The sequence below is a fragment of the Alosa sapidissima genome, chromosome 24 (assembly GCF_018492685.1).
Source record: "Alosa sapidissima isolate fAloSap1 chromosome 24, fAloSap1.pri, whole genome shotgun sequence".
Classification (NCBI taxonomy): Eukaryota; Metazoa; Chordata; class Actinopteri; order Clupeiformes; family Clupeidae; genus Alosa; species Alosa sapidissima.
In genome coordinates this window covers 15,684,315-15,702,482 of record NC_055980.1, presented here as the reverse complement: position 1 = coordinate 15,702,482, position 18,168 = coordinate 15,684,315, and the positions used below count along the sequence as shown (strand labels likewise).

At 43.0% G+C, this 18,168-nt stretch overlaps 1 protein-coding gene across 1 annotated transcript; it reads left to right on the top strand.

Moving 5' to 3' along the window:
- The first annotated feature begins 4,288 nt into the window (after window positions 1–4,288).
- LOC121699695 (Usher syndrome type-1G protein homolog) lies at window positions 4,289–16,698 on the top strand. Its single transcript, XM_042082028.1, is given in 5 exon segments — window positions 4,289–4,607; window positions 12,706–13,168; window positions 14,798–15,360; window positions 15,362–15,490; window positions 16,539–16,698. Coding segments are annotated over 5 exon segments (1,479 nt in total). The 5' UTR covers window positions 4,289–4,443.
- Window positions 16,699–18,168: the final 1,470 nt, after the last annotated feature.

The following is an 18,168-nucleotide window of genomic DNA, read 5'->3' as shown; positions in this document are numbered from 1 at the left end:
GTGTGTGTGTGTGTGTCTAGTGAAAGAATGAGGGTGTGTTTGACCAGGGATCACAAACAGCAGAGGTAAGAAGTCCATGACATGTTGCGTCAGTGGGTGTGACTTTGTATATCAAGGTCGAAACAGATATGCATTTCAGAATTTAAAAGTAAAAGCAGCTTATGTAAAGTGTATCTTATTTCATATACATGCGTTTAATGTTACCCTAGTTCTGCAACACCATTGCTAAACCTCCTTTTTTACATGATATATATATATATATTTTAATTATTTTGTGCATCAAATGCACAAGCAAACCAGTGGAAGTGAAAATGAATGTTTGTTCAATGCGTGGTTAAGAGAGGTCAGAGATTTGCACACATAAACCCATACTGACTGTTTGGTCATGGTCTGTGTCCTGTTTTTGATGCTGATAATAAAGCTCTTATTGTTTTACCTCTAACAACTTCTACTTCCTTCTCCTTAACACACACACACACACACACACACACACACACACACCACTATGGTACCAGGTACCAATACTTCATCTCAATTGAATCATCAACTTCATATCAATTGAATCATCAGTCTCAGATTAAAGTAGGGGAAGGTAATTAGAAGGAAGTTTCAAATTAATGAAATCCCCTCTATGAGTGAATCAACCTTCTACCCAACCAAACAAACATGATGCAAAAAAGGCTTAAATCAACAGATGGGTGACTGTAAGACGTAATAACATAACATCTTCCATCATTTACTGTAGAGGGCTCTGAGAGCTCAAAGCAGTTTGCAGACACGTGTAAAGAGCCAACACACAAGCAAGTTACTAAGAAAACATTCATCAATTTTACAATTGCAGAACATTTTAAAAACCTGCTACAAATTGAGATTACCCAGTCCCGGCGTCATGGGGGGGCTTTGGGGGGCCGGGCCCGTCCCGGAAGTCATCTGTGCCCGCCCTGGACGAGCTTGGCTGCACCAACCAACCCCACTTCCCTAATCCCATAGATTGATTTTGAACATTAATTAAATAGGCCTATATTATAGGTTTGTCAATATAGCAAGTAGCAAATAAAACTTGTAAAATCTGTATTATTCCGTAGCTTATCAGGAACATAAGGTAAGCAGCCATCACCTTAATGGAAAGGATGTTTTAGTGGCGCACTTTTTGCATTTGGTTCTGTTACTCAGAGACGGTTTGGATTAGACAAACCAATTTTTTATACAATACACTTACATATGTCTGTTAATAGTCTAAACCATTTAAAGATAATTACAGAATCTACATTTTTCACAATTTGCATTTGAATGTAAGGAGTCAGATGTTGCAACTGACCCCGGGCCCGGGGACAGTTGCAACATTGTTTGGGGATGGTTGCAACATGTTAAAAATACAATATATTACAATATATGTCAGTGCAGCAAAATGATTATTTTTGTATGTAAATACAAGTTATGTAAGTTATAATAATATTACAGTGTTATTTATTCACCAGCTTTGATTAGATGACAATTATAGATTTGTCTAGATGAGTAGGCCTTATGTGCAGATGTCAAATATTGAAATTGATATAAAATACAGTAGGACTTTAGTGACATAGGAAGAATGGAACAATTTGGGAGGCAATATACTTTTATTTAGACTATTGTCAAAACATGTTTTTAAAAATATATATTTTATATGATCATATTTATGCATTGTACGGGACTGTACGGGGACAGTAACTGTCCCCTTTCCTGTCAGCCATGATAAAACCTCATGTGCTAGCTAAACAAGGGGACCTTGACACATGCTAACCATAGTAGCTTAAAGTTAACATATCACTCATTTAAATCATATAAGTTTGAGCTGAATCACAAAAACAGTGACAGCAGTTTAACAGAAACAAAGCTCAAGAAAATAAATACTTTCATACCTAAAAAACAGTTTTTTTACAATAAATCCTGGAGCAGTTCAGGAAACTCCTTGCTTTTTCTCTGCTAAGGGGGGCATCCAACTGAGCATATGCAGTGTGAGTGTCATCACTCTACCTTGTTTCTGATTGGAGAAAATTGACATGTTGCAACCATCCCCTGTTGCAACTGTCCCTGGTCTCCCCTATTCATCAGTATTCAGTCTGGGCAGATGTCAACTTTCAGCTACCCCCTCCCCAGTGTTGTGCCTGAACACGTTCGTTTAACGAAAGTTCATGAACTCGTTCATATTTTGAGCGAACGTGAACGTTCATGTTCGCTCAAAATATGAACGAGTTCAGACGATGGCCTGGGAATAATTTCACTCTGCAGACCATTGTCCACATTGCGGACCGCGGCCCATAGTTTGACAAATTGTGACCTGCATGCTGCCATATTAAGGCCTTTTTACGGTGTGTTTTAGCCAGGTTTTCGCGTGGAAGGCGCTGTAGAAATCTGACACCCTATTCAACGAAGTTAAACTGAAAGAGCGTGCCGTTCACAGACACCAGTCTACTACTGCATGATGAACGTTACTGTGAACTCGTTCATTCTGGCGTTTATTCAATGCATGCGTGTGCACGTTGGTAGCAAAGCTAAGCGTCAACCTATTGGAAGGCTATTTAATTATGAAACGACATTTAATAGAACGACGTGGATTTATGCAACTTCCATAAAAAACAGAGCACAGACTAGATAAAACACTGTTTGGCATTAAGTATTAAAGTCAGCCAAAAGCTATTAATTAGTCTTAGTTAAAGATAGTTAAAGATCTCCAGATCAGTGATTTACGCATGATCTGATCCACCATTTACCATTCACAAAAGCTGGTATTGTGTTTCCTGAATCCTTACATTCAGGCATTCAAATGAAATGTAATTAGCATATAAATATTCTATCAGTGTATGATGCTTGCATGAGGGAAACATCCCAAAACAACGGCACCCATATAACTGCTGTTGTTTTGAGAAGTATTTCTCATGCAAGCATCATGCAACAATGCAAAAACAATGAAACTATTGTAGGCCTAATTATATTTTACATTAGTAAAGCAGTACTCTGATGTGCATGTTTTCACAAACCTTTGTGAACAATCTTAGCACTTTAAACATTGACTGTTTTGAAGTGCATGTATAGCAATATAGTATAAAAATAATAATAATTGTGATATCATTATGATAATTTGATGGGAGGTGGGAGGAGGGGGTGGGTTCATGTAGGTGGGCCCTATGACCCCAAAGTATGCCTTGACTGGGCCTCAGGTCAAAGAAGTTTGAGAAAGGCTGATGTAGACGACAAAGTAGCAAGGAGGCATCGTATGATCATTTAAACAAGTTTTATGACAAGGTCAGTGAGGATGGGAAAAATCGTACATTTCTGTGCAAACTTTGCCCGCACTTCAGTCACAGCCATTATTCATTTAATCATTAAATAAAATACAGTACACGTCTTGGTTCAATAGGTTACATGCAGTCATTTTAATATGTTTTAATAAACATTGAACCAGTCCGGCCCTCGGCTTGTAGCAAATTTGTTTTTTTGGCCCTCTAATGTATTTGACTTTGACATCCCTGCTCTATGTGAAAGTGGTTAGCAAATGAACGAGGATTTTGGTTTTATCTGCGGATTTATTTTTGCATTAGTTTGAATATGACTTGCTCCAGTCTCAACAGCACGTCTACTTTTTCCACACGCATCTCAGTTCTAACAAACATCCCCTCTCGCTTTCTCTCTCTCCATCCCTGCACACGGGGCTCTCTTAAAGGAGCTGCACCATTTTACAACAAGTGCATCTACATTTTCAGTTTAAGCTTAAACTATCGTGATCAATTTAAGTTCCCGTGCCGTGAATTTGTGTCTGCCGCCAGGTCTGAGATTAACACTAAAGAAACATATTGTTTATGTGTGATGATATTCAACTCCCTCTTTGACAAATCATATTACAATTAACTCCTTTTATAATGATGAAATGTCCCAGATTAAACAGTGTAGGGGCCTACAGTTTCACAAATACAAAAATGAATAATTTCTAGGGTCATTACAGAATTGATTGTATGCTCCCTATGCAATGCTGTTATTCTTTGAGTGTGGGAGATTTACTGCAATTTAGTGACTGTTTACACCCCATATTAAAAGTAAGTTATCATTAAGAACGCTGTTGCGTTGTTTAGGTCTTTTGAAACAATCCATGGCGAGGAGGTTTGTTAAGGAGATGGATCATAGAGGAACCTATCCAGAGGTTTTTTGAAATTGAGGGGGAGTGGGCGTGTGTATCTCTTGAAAACCCTCCCTACTCATTTGACAGGCATATCTTGTGTCCGTGGCAACGAGTACAAGCTTCGGTGCACTATTCCCCGTGTTCGCTCTCTCTCCCTCAGAAGCGCAACATACTTATGTGAATACCCCGCTGTATGTCTTTAGGTGGTCCGACCATTTCCAGCGGCAGGCTTTTACCAACTTGGAATGCCAAATGTTCGCGTATAAGCCAGGCTAGGTGCCAAAGACACCATGAATGACAAATACCACCGGGCAGCCAGGGATGGCTACCTGGACTTGCTCCGGCAGGCCACTCGGAAGGAGCTCAATTTGCCGGATGAAGATGGTATGACGCCGACACTATGGGCCGCCTACCTCGGGAACCTGGACGCCTTAAGGCTTATTGTAGGACGTGGGTAAGTTTTAATGTAAAAATGTTAACTACTATAGGCTACATGATATCTGTTGTTGTCGTGCGTGAATTACTTCTCCAGGTGTTCAACTATCCACGTCCACTCAGCGCAGTTTTTTTCCCCTGTTCAGTATTTACATTTTTCAATTATAACTAGCCTTTTCTATCATTGTAGACATCCATTAACGTATCACAATGCACCATGTTTCTGAATTCCCTCACATTTTGGCTACTAAACAAAATAGTGTATTGAATATTAAGGTATTGTACAGTTTGGCCAAAAGTATTTAGTTAGGTACAGCATTTAGATTGAATGTAGATGTAGGTTTACAATCAAACAGTGTCATCAGATAACCATCAATACCATTAAATGACTTCAGTTCCTGGAAGCACATGTGTAACAGTGTAGCCTGACAGTTCGAGTGTGACCTCATCCCTGTGTTGTCTTCTGTATTGGTCACTGAAGCATGTTGCGATACATGGTGACTAATCGGCCATTTCTATAGGTCATGTGTCCGTCCATGCATCCCAGACCGTGACGGCAAAATTTGTCTTCGCACTGGTGTGGTCACTTTTGAGCATTCATACATGTAAACAGGCGTATTCTCACTCATACAAACCTATTTTCAGTGTATTTCTGTCTTCCACATTTCTCTCTCTTTTTCTGTCTTTCTCTCTCTCTCTCTCTCTCTCTCTCTCTCTCTCTCTCTCAGAAACACACACACACACACACACACACACTATGTCTTATCTTCTCCTGCATCTCTATGAGTAATTTGATGGATGCTATGTGGTTGGGTTTTAATAGTCCATTGCTAATTAAACCAAAAGGTCAGCAGCCTGCCTAACTCTCCCTTCATCTCCAAAGCCTCAAACCTCAGGCTTGGTGGTAGCTAGCTGTGTGCCTTTGTCTGTATTGAGTGGATGGATGGATGGATGGATAGATGGTACATACTTGGATTTATATTTTCCAAATGGTTCAATTCCATAAATCATTTAGCTCTGTATACAGTATGCAGCATAGCATAGTTGTGCATAATGAGTGTGTGTGTGTGTGTGTGTGTATGAGAATGAGTGCGTGCTTGCTGTTGTGTGTAGCAGTGTATTTTGAGTGTATTTTGGGGCCTTAAGCCACAGAAAGATGTGCCATTCTGTCAACTGTTCTACTGACAAGCTTTTTAGTCTGCTTTCAAATACTACCAAGACATTTGGCAACCTCTAGCAGGTCATTCCAAAGAACAATGACTATGCTCCCTGTTTCAACAGAGGAATTCATCAGTTGCTTTTGGGAGGAATTGGCTCCCTCTCTGACAGGGTAGGCTACAGCAATCTTTTCTCCCCAGCACATTCAATAGGATACAGGAGAAATGCTTTTAAAGGGGGACTTAGATCTAAGATCATCACAATGCAAGATAACTTTCGCTCTCTGAAAGCTTTGCAAAGTACTTTGTGGCCTTTGTGGTGTGTGTGTGTGTGTGTGTGTGTGTGTGTGTGTGTGTGTGTGTGTGTGTGTGTGTGTGTGTGTGTGTGATTGCTGATCAGCAAGATAGATTTATATTAGTATGCACAGCTACAGTACGTACTCATCTGTCATCGGGCTATCAGTGTGCAGGGTGTAATATGTCTCTATTTGCACATAAATGTGATATGCTTATGTTTGTGTACAATGTCCCAGTCGAGATCTGTCACCAGTGTATCACTGTCAGTGTGTGTGTGTGTGTGTGACTAGTAGATGTTGTGTGTAGTAGTTGATGTGTGTGTGTATGTGTGTGTGTGTGTGTGTGTGGGGGGGGGGGGGGGGGTACTGTATGTGTGACTTACCTCTCATATCAAATACACATATCGTTCCTGAGTGTGGATGAGGTGAAATATGAGGTGCTTCATACGTATCATGTTAAATGTTCACTTCTTGCATCTCCCTCCCAAAGCAAAATGAGATGGTGTCGCTACATGTGTACAAAGGGAGTATGCTTAAAGGTGTTAAGTGGAGGTTTTGTTATGTAAACATTCAAAATGACCTGGGGTACGGCTACACGAAACCGCCTGGTGAATTTTCTCTTACCGCTTTCTCACCTTTAACGACACCGATTAACGGTACCGATCCACTTGCACGACACGTCATAGGCTACGCATGGGGTCGCGCTGCCTCCCCTGTTTAGTCGTGTGTGGCCGTTTTGTTTAAAATGTCAGTTACCAGCTCATACTCAGTTCGTTTAACGTATCTTAAGTGTTTTTCCACAAATGGACCACAATTTTAGGCATGTACTTAACAGTACACATTAATACCCTAAACAAACTATGCAAGCCATTTCGAAATCCTGTTTTATTTAAACTAGGCTACTCAATGCAATCTCAAATCCTCACCAGAAACACCAACAGTCAATATATTCATCCAAATCCTAGTTTCGTTTGTTTTATGGCCTACTGGGTGGTCGTGGAAGAGATTGTTAAAACATTATTTGTCTTGTAAGCGGAACCAAAGTTTCACAGGCACTGTTGTGGTAGTACAAAGGACCTACAACCTCGTGCTTTCCATAGACAGTAAAAGATATGGACAGAGTCATCACGTAGACGTCAATTGAGGCGGGTGAAGCAAATTTCAACCGTTTCCTGTTGGTCGACGAGGCTTTCTGCGCAGGCTCAGGGGACGTAAATATAACGTAGGCACGTAGTCTGACTCGTGTAACTCTTGTGATAGCTGCACCGAGAGATTGGTAGCCACTTACTTCGTTACCACCATGTCACCAATGTCCTAGTTGTTCGTAGATAAATGTGATTTACTATAAACAGCACTCGCCACATTCATAGCCTAGGCTACTGTCAATCCATCAAAACTTCGCTGAAATGTTGTGCTCCGATGCTTTAGTTCTTATACAGAGAATACGGTTATTTTGCTCCTGTGCGACGCTTTCACCCGCTCTGGCTGTATGCTCATTAATCGTCACTTTAGCATTGATTTCGGAAAAAAGTTTATTACTCAGCCGTTAAGTCAGTTACGAGGTTATGACGCCAATTACACAATGTTGTATTACTCCGAAAATAGAAAAAGTTCATATAAAGGCTTAAAACGCTTCAACTGTAACGTTATTTGATGTCAAAGTGGCGCCAACATTGAATGGGCTTCAATGGGATGGCTAGGTGAACTGGTCTACTATTTAGCCTCAGATCAGCCATAGTAGTCCTGTTCGCCTGCCCCCTTGGTGCTTTCATTGGGTAGCCGCCTCGCGTTCAACGGATTCATTTGCATAAAGCTGGGCATCGGCCAGCTTTTTGACACGCTACATTATTTCAAATGCAGCGCTGCCTTCCCGGAATGCTTTGCGGGCGTGCTAAAGTCGCTTGACGTCACCCATAGGACTAGAGTGGAATCCGACACGACAAAATAAAGTACAAGTGGATCTGTACCGTAAGAAAAACCTTGTGTGCACACACAGAGGTGTAACCGGCTAAATGTGCTGTAGTGCATATGCCAGACCAGTCGATGGCGCCGGCTGTGCATAAGCTTCACGTTTAATTCGCGTGAATCGCAGAGAAGAAAACATTGTTGAAACAGTTTGTTAAAGGAGAATTCCAGTGTGATATTGACCTAAAGTGTGTTGAAACATGATACCGAGAGTGAACGTATGTCTCATAGCCCATCTCGGCTTGTCCCCTGCACTCCAAAATCTGGCGCTAGTTAGCCGATGCTACCAAAAGCTTTTTCAATGGTGGTGCTTCGGCATCGGGCTAGCCATGCAAATAAATCACTGTTTTACACCATTTACGAGGCTCAATGTATCTCCACACTTTATTGGTAGACTTCCGAGGGCCCTGACATTTAAAACGAGACATTGAGAACTTTGAAAAAGCACTGGTAGTTTACTTACAAGACGATTTATGCAGACAGTATCTTCACGAAGTTTAGCGTTTGCAGCCATCTTGAATTTAGTCACGATAAGTCGAGCGACAAGTAAGAATGAACAGGTATGATAAGGGATCAGATTCCAAAAATAATTCAGTGGAAATGCATGGATTCCAGTTTCTGCTAAGCACTTCGGACCTGTAACCGGAGGGTTGCCGGTTCGAACCCCGACCAGTAGGCACGGCTGAAGTGCCCTTGAGCAAGGCACCTAACCCCTCACTGCTCCCCGAGCGCCGCTGTTGATGCAGGCAGCTCACTGCGCCGGGATTAGTGTGTGCTTCACTTCACTGTGTGTACACTGTGTGCTGTGTGTGTTTCACTAATTCACGGATTGGGATAAATCCACGGGATCAAAAGAGTAAAAAAAAAAAAAAAAACGCCTATGCTCTGTGTTGTCCAGATATTTACTGATGTTAGCATTCAACCCAGCTATCACCAGGCTGGTTCTCTTGTAAGACTATGATATGCCACGCATTTGAAAGGATAGCTCCTGTCTAAGATAGGGCTGGGACGGATGTTTTCTTACCGCGGTCGGTAAGCAAGAAATTACCGCGGTTTTGCAATATATATTGCGACGTTACAATACGTTTTGAAGTTTTGTTTTGAAAACGGAGGGTTAGCCTACTTAACGTAACTGTGGTTCTCTGAGTATCAATGTCATAAGATTGGCATTACACATCATGACATTGCATAGGCCTAGGCCTACGTGTAGCCTACACATGTGCAGGCCAATTATAGTGGGATTCAACTTCATGTAGCCTAGGCTCTGAGATTCTGCTACGTTTTCAAACCGGAATTGTGCATATGTCATGGTTGAAAACGTTGAAGTCGAATCACCCAAATGTTTCACAGATATTTTTATTTTTTTTGCGGTGATGACGGTGACGAGCTCAGACCCGCGGTAGAGGTCACGTGACCGCGGTAATGCGGTTACCTTCCCAGCCCTAGTCTAAGAACAACCTAGGGTCTATTTTTGGATGACAATGAGTGTAAATTTTCATTGGGGACCAAAATGACATTTCATTGGGGATCAAAACCACTCGGTGAGTTCCTCAGTTTTGAAAACGAGCGTTAAGGGTTGTTTTAAGGACATGTTTGTGCATGCCCATAGGCAGCCACTCTGAAGTAGTCAAAGGCGATTCAAAACGAGTCAGAAAAGTCAAGACAGGACCCATTGTCAAAATGTCGGTGTCCACCACTCTAGTTCATCCAAAACAAACCAGAAAAGGGACTCAAAGTGCTAAATACCGGAATTATCCTTTAATATTCATTTCTATACAAACCAAGACAGCGGATTCCTAAAGAAACGGAAGCACCCACACCATAAGTGTATCTAAATTAGTTATGTATCAAAAATTACATTTTACCATGACTCGAAGAGCTGTAAACAGTGTTGTAAGGCTGCGTGTACAAATCCGCTTGGAGCTCCAGTGGAATTTTTATTTGCGACGAGAATTCTCGGTCTAACCATTGAGCCGTGAGAAAGGTTGGAAATAGGCACCCACCAGTCCAGCACTAAACTCCAAGCGTGGTAAACAAAATCGGATCTAAAATCTACACACCTATGGCTACTGAAAAATGTAAGGTTCATTTATCAAATGTTATTTTGAAGTATTAAAAAACATCATTGTTGGGCTGGTAATTGGTGGTTTTACGATAGCATAGCCTTTGGGGAAGCTTTGGTAAATCATTCTTTTAAGCCATTAATTATGCTGAAAATATGTTCTGTGATACTGTGAAGAGGGTCCCTTCAGACAAACCAAATCAGTTCTTAAACCTAATTTGTCTTTTAAATACAATCCAAGTCAGTTAAAAGAGTGCTATGTAGCTATGTTCAAGACAACTGGAAGTCTAGAGAATTCCATATAGCTTCTTTAACATCCTGAGACTGGGAAGCAGAGCCCATAGGGATGTCAGGGCGAGCCGCTGACGGCTTCATAAACCATCTTGTCTGCAGCCGTTGGGCTTTCTGCTTGAGTAGGCCCAGACTGTAAATGCATTGGCAGGGAAAGGTCACTGGTGATGAGTTGGGACTATTGCACTTGACTCCCCCCAGCTGCATGTCTCTCTGGCATTGACATTGGCTCTGTCAGCTCAACTGTGAAACAGGTTTTCATGGACTTCAGGGTCAAAAAGAGGTCATCACCATTCAGAAAGGAGGAGGGTCCGATCTAGAGGGTGCTTCTGCAAAGCTCAGTAATCTTTTTGTCCTACTCAGATCCTATGCAAAGGAGAAGGATGGGATTTCTCTGTTGTTTTCCCACTGTAGATTTGATCCTTGATCCTTGAATCCTTGAACAACACAGTAAGACTTGGGCAATCGTGCTTAAAATGGCATTATTCTTATTGGGTAGCTGTTAACTGTTAAGATGTATCCCATCTACTGTATCTCCAGGAAGTACATTTGAGTTAGCAAAACTGCGTCTCAAATACGGAGATGATGATAACAGGGCTACACAATTTAAGAAGTTTCTGTTCCTTGTAACTGGAAGGGTGAGGTTATAGGAACACCAAGGCCAAGGGTGCACTCGTATGGATGCTATTTTATACAGTCTATGGTACTATGTAGGATGCCACTTTGGATATGCCTTAATATATCTGTCTGCTAAATTAATAAAACTGCTATAGATAAATAAACTCAACTAGACCATAATCATTATAGCATAAAATAGATTACCCTATACCAAACTATTGTGGTGTATCCTAGAACAAAGGCCGTATTCCTTTTAACCTGATTGGAAAACAACGACATACTTCCATGACAAGACATAAAATCAAGGAACACAAATGTCTTGACCTCTATGACTGAGGTTAAGACCCACACACACACGCAAACAGACACATGTTTCTGGATAAAACTCTCTGTCTGAGGCTGAATAATACATCGGTGGTGCTGTAATGTTTTACCTGCCAAAACATCAATAATAAATCACCTTTTTACTACCATTCAGTGGTAGGAGGTGAATCAGCAGACTGTACCCAGTCAAACTGGAAGTAGCTATAGGCCCACTGAGAAAAACTGACTTTTATTAAGGAATTTCTTGTCGGTATACGTAGATGACTTGAGTGGACTTGTATGTGAAGGATGTATTCCTGTCTGGCTGATCACTGTTCAACATCATACTAGAAGGCTACACTGCATGTGAGAGGTCAACAACTTCAAGATGACATCACTTTCTGTCTGTGTGTGCGCGCATGCACATGTGGGGCATTGGTCCACTTTGTTACATTGCACGCATGGGTTCTGTGCTCTGACTGCTGTATATACTGTATGCTTGTGCTGCTTCTGTGTGTGTGTATGCGTGTGTATGTGTATGTGCTTAGGTTATTAGCAGGTGTGCTTGAGTTGCGTTATGTGTGTGTGTGTGTGTGTGTGTGTGTGTGTGTGTGTGTGTGTGTGTGTGTGTGTGTGTGTGTGTGTTTGTTTGTGTGTGTGTGTGTGTGTGTGTGTGTGTTAAATGGGCCACTGTGCTGACTGTAACGTGAGCCTCTGGCTGCAATACAGCTCAGGCACTGAGACTGTGTTGGGTTACACGCCACAGATCAACACCTTGGAGGGAGACCCAGGCCTGACCGGCCCAGGGGTCGACCTCTGGTGACAGAACCGCAGCATGGAGTCGTCCACATGAACACTGAAACTCACAGCACCAGGCTAACACAGGCACGTACACTCAGAGACATGTTTGCAGAAGCCGGGGAGTCCATGGTGTTGTAAACACCAGCATCGTGGGTTGGAGACAAAAATGTATATGCATTGAATTTACTGAAAGTTGAGTACATTTAAAAAGCATCATGGAAAGCAAACCTGCAAAGTTCAGAGCACAAAGCTGTGAAGTTTTTTTTAACTTCAGATTTCACATAATATAGAATAACATAAAAATTTATGTTTTATTACATTTCATTCAGTGAGCTATTGTTGTTGTGTCTTTGTCCACTGGGTGGCAGCAGCGTGAAGCTAATCTTTTCATATGCATTGATTGACACCTTGCTGTTGCACAAATTCCTTCAACTTGGTACACAGTGATCTACATTACTACAGCTAATTATTGACTTCTCTAAAGCACTCCATATGGTCCAACAGCGTTTCACCCCTGTACTCAAACTCTCTCTCACTCTCTCTTCCTCTCTTTACCCCAACCCCCCCCCCCCCCCCCCCCCCCACCTTCTCCATCTGCGATCCAAAATCTACCTCGTTCCTCAGTGGCGACCCCGACCGCTGCGACATCTGGGGCAACACTCCCCTCCATCTCGCCGCTGCCAACGGCCACCTCAACTGCCTGTCCTTCCTGGTCTCGTTCGGCGCCAATGTGTGGTGCCTGGACAACGACTGCCACACGCCCCTGGACATGGCCGCTGCCAAGAGCCACATGGACTGCGTGCGCTACCTGGACTCCATCGCCGCCAAGCAGGCCACACTCAACCCCAAGCTGGTGGGCAAGCTGAAGGAGCGGGCGTTCAAGATGGCCGAGCGGAGGGTCAAGGAGTGCCTGAAGCTGCAGCAGAAGCACCACCAGCGGATGGAGCGCCACTTCCAGAGGGAGTCGACGGCGGCGGCGATGGATAACTCGGACACAATGAGCTTTTCCAGTTACACCAGCGGGAGCACGCTCAGTCGCAAGCTGCCTCAGTTCAACACGGTCAACTCCACCATGACATACTCACAGGTCTGCTCTGACAAACCAAAACACTAACAGATTTGATATTAGGGCTGCAACTAACAAGTATTTTCATAAGCGATTAATCTGCCGATTATTTTCTCGATTAGTTCTTTGATCAATAAAATGCTAGCAAATGGTGAAAAAATGTCGGATCAATATTTTCCAGAGCCCAAGTCTTCAAATGCCTTGTTTTGTCCACACACCAAAGATATTTAGTTCAGTTCATATTTTGATTAATCGATTAATCGTTGCAGACTTTTATGACACGCTTCAACATAATGAATTTGTTTAATCTACAGCCCCTGTTCAACTAGGTCAACTCAGAGGTCTATGACTCACCAGAACACAAATAGATTTGATTAATTTGAACTTACAGTTTTTCTCGATCGTTTTGATACCTGTGTCAACTCTGACATCACATTCTCAAAACAGTTAACACCCGTGTCTGAACAAAAGCACTCTGGACAAAATGACACATTTTGCTTGCAAAAGGCTGTTACTCTCTCAAAACACTTAAAACATGCAGCAAAAGCAAATCTTGCCTTCAAACACTACAACTTGTTGCCAATTCAAAAACAAAATTTAATCAATCATTACACACTTGACAACAAAATGCAAAATCTAGTTCTCAAAATGAGCATTTTTGCTATGTCTGTTCCATTACTCAGTCATTTTTCTGGTATCAGAAAAAAACTGTGAAAAGACAAAATTTACTGAATACTGTAAAAAAATAATTTATTAATTCCTCCCAAGATGTAACTGTCAATGACATGTAAGACATACAGCAAACACCTAGCAAGATACTGTCAATTTTATTGAACTACAACTTTCATCAAAATAAACCTACAGTAAACACCTTTTGTACTGTTTTCTCCACCAAATAGGCCATACAGTACTAAATGTGCATTATATCCATACTTTCAAATAGCAACACAAAACAGACATCTCTTATGTATAATGAATGATTGCTGATTGAAGAATTGTGCAAAGGAGTTTCACACAGGTGTATCAGAGATTTAGACTTATGCAAGGAATCTATACCATCTGTGAAAAGATGTTTTCCTTTTGTTTAGCATGGGGAAACCAATAGAGTTTGGGGCTTTTGAATGACACCTGTGCTAACTGTTTTGCAAAAGGGTGTGAGAAATGTGTTATGTGTGTCTGTTATGTGTCTGTTATGTCACACACTGACGATTTGATTATTTTCAACTTTGTACACAGTTACACAAACGTAACAAAGTGTGAGTATCTTCCAGTCGTAACAGATAAGCAGTTCTGTGCATTACTCACAGCGCTGCAGTTCCTTTATGAGGAATACAGACTTAATCTGTATTCTGTTTCTGCTCTGAAGTAAGGATCCCCTTACTTTGCTATAGACTCATGCTAAGGTTGGGTTGATCATTAGGCATAATAGCAGCAGGAATCACACTGACTACCGGACCGCAAAGGTTTACGCCAGATAATCTGTCTTCAAAGCTGCACAAGCACATAAAGTAGCCAAAGTCAAAGAAGGCATCATGCTGGTTTTCTAATCATTTTTTTCCAAATACAACTATTATTATAATCAGCTTTATCTGAGAGTGCTTATGCTTTTCTGTGATGTTGGCACGCAACTAACAGCCTTTGTTCTGACAGGCCACACTCCATTCCACTGGCAAAGGCAAGACCAAGATCCAGAGGAAGCTGGAGAAGAAAAAGCAGGGCGATGGCACGTTCAAGATCTACGAGGACGGCCGCAAGAGCGTGCGCTCGCTGTCCGGCCTGCAGATGGGCAGCGACGTTATGTTTGTCAAGCAGGGCACGTACGTGACGGCCCGTGACCAACGTGCTGCGTCGCGCCTCAACATCCGCCACATGTTCGCTGGCGATGCCGATGATGACGAGGACAGAGCGGACACGGTGTCGCGGGCGCTGAGTGACCCGGGGCTCCACGAGGCCGCCTTGTCGGAGGTGAGCGCCGACTCGGGACGGGACTCGCTGTTCACCCGTCCGGGGCTGGGCACCATGGTGTTCCGGCGGAACTATGCCACAAGGACAGGCAGCGCCCTCCTCTTCCCGGGCGAGGGCAGCGTAGTGGGCAGCGAGCCCGCCGGACGAGCCCCCAACGTGCGGCTCCGCGGGCCGCTGCCCTCCAGGAGGTCGCCCAGCCTGGACGAGGACAGCACCGTGGGCAGTGCGCTGTCGCTGGGGGAGGGGGGGGTGGGAGGAGGCGGAGCTACTTGGGCTGGAAGAGGTGGATGTGGAGGGAGCGGCACTGGACCCAGTGACCGGGCCTTTGGAGGTGTTCTTGGTGGCTCAGGGCCTGGGGGAGTTCATGGCCATATTCAGGTTGGACATTTATTTGATCTGGGGGCAGAAAATCGCTACAGCTTTATAATGTTAAAACAATAGTTATGGTCATGGTATTCTTCAGATGCTTTTTTTTTAAAGCAACTTACAGGATATGAACATTGCATTAGCAAAACATAATAGTTGGAAATAAAGTTAAAGATACTGTCAAGATAATAGTAGTAGTAGTAATAGTAGTAGTAGTAGTAGTAGTAGTCTGATTTGTGGTAATATTTGGTCAAATGTGTATAAAGCTGTATTGTTAATGTATATTATACAGTATATTGAATTTTCTACAGTGTTTGCCAAAATTGTGTCTGGTAGAATAGATTTGAATCTTGTTTTGAATGGAGTGCATTATCACAATGTGGTCTACGGCCTTATACATATACAATTGAATTGAACTGTAACAGTCTCTGAATTACTCACAAGTACCAACCATTCCTTTTACGTAAGGGATAATGTATAGAACGCCGGTCATTATTGGGAAAATAAGTCCCGACAGGGTGAACCGGACCCCGACGCGCAGCGGAGGGGTCTTGTTCCGCCCCGAAGGGACATATTTTCCCAATAATGACCGGCGTTCTATACATTATCCCGCTTATTACACGGCTACTTGCCAAACCGAAACAATAAACTCCTCACGATATGACTCTTTAGCCTACACAGCCTAGGCTATAACCTATTTGTTACCGTTTCATCGTGGCTTTTGCTGAGAAACAAATAGTTCGCAACAGCACACGCTGAACTTGAATCAAACATTCTTTAGAACACAGCTGATCAACCGTACGCTTTCGCTTTTGAATGAAGTTCCAATAAAATAGAAGCACAAAACCCATTTTCCTTGACAGCGGTCTGTTATACTTAGCATCGGTCTGTTATTGAGAATTAGCAGACCACCGAACGTTGGGAAGGCCCATTAAAGTGAATGGAGCATTCTTCAGCATTATGAAGAGCCGTGTAATAATCAAGAATAACACAAACCAAATCAAATGATTGGCCTCTAATTGGAGGGTAAGTTGTAACGGCTGTGGCCTGTGTTGAGCAGGAGGGAGCGGATTGACCTGGAGGCCCTGCTGCTGTGTTCGGAGAAGGACCTGAGCAGCATCCACATCCCCCTCGGGCCCCGCAAGAAGATCTTAGAGGCCTGCAGGAGACGCTCGGACGTCCTGGACGAGCCAGAGGCCATGGGGGACACCCAGCTGTGAGTGAGGACGATGGGGTGGGAGGTGTGTGTGTGTGTGTGTGTAGGTGTGTGTGTGTGTGTGTGTGTGTGTGTGTGTGTGTGTGTGTGTGTGTGTGTGTTGTGCATGTGCATGTTTTTATGTACGTAAATGCACAGCACACTCTTCCTAATGGCACATTTACATTGGCAAATAGAGACACCTAGTGGTGGAACACAAAACAATTACTTTACAGTAAATTGGTGATATATTATAAACAACTTGTGGAAAATATTTCTTCAATATATGTATGTTCCCTTGATGCATTAATGGGTGCATCTTTTCTCTTATTTTTCAGATGAGATCCAGATGTATATGTGGAATATTATTACAGAACTGCCTCTGAGAACTTCCATAGGCACAAAAAAGGAAGTGTGTGTGTGTCTGTGTGTGTCTGTGTGTGGTGTGTGTGTCTGTGTCTCTGTATGTGTATGTGAGCGAATGTATCTCATGTGTGTGTATTTGCATATTTTGGTTGAGTCGGTCAACAGATTCAAAGACCAGATCTGCTGGCACTCATCACTCATCCCCTGGACCACAGTCTCTCTCTCTGTCTCTCTCTCACCACACACACACACACACACACACACACACATACATACTGACAAAACACACACACCAGGGAGGGGGATTAAAAGTGGCTCCCAGTGAGAACCAGAATAGTCCCCTAATGAGAGGCCGTGGTTGGGTGAACAGATGGGGGAGCTGGGGGTGGGGTGAGGCGGCTGGACAGGCAGGTCCACAGGGAACAGGACCCCTGGCACCCACCCAGGAGCCCAGCCAGCCAGAGGACCTTAAACTGGGGATGCCCTCTGCCGTAACATCCACACACACACACACGCACCACACATTTACAGATACAGGTGCACATAATGTATCTTTACCACTGTGAGCCTGGTGCACATAATGTATCGTTGCCACTGTGACACACACACATAGGATGTGTGGAACATACAAATACAATTCCAGTACACACTCACACATAGTTGCACATGGGGTCTTTTATAGTTACCTCATACCACACATGGGAACGAGTAAAGGACGGTTATGTGACTGTGTTATGGAGGCACAGGAGAGGGGCGAGCAAAGGTCCATTTAGATACATTACCTGCACACATCTCTGTAGTAGAGGTCTTAGGTCATTGCTGACTGTTTGGTGTGTGCAAGTGTGGGTGTGTGTGTGTGTGTGTGAGTGTGTGTGTGTGTGAGAATGTGTGTGTGTGAGTGTGTGTGTGTGTGTGTGTGTGTGAGTGTGTGTGTGTGTGTGTGTGTTGTGTGTGTGTGCATGTTTATGTGCTGCCTCTGAAAGAGGATCCAGCTGGTGATACACTATCTTAGAGAAGGAACATATGGCAAGCTCATTTAAAAAGCCACCCCTTGAAGTGTGTGTGAAGATGTGTGTGTGTGTGTATGATGAGTGTGTGTCTATTCTCTATGTATGTGTGTGCGTGCTAT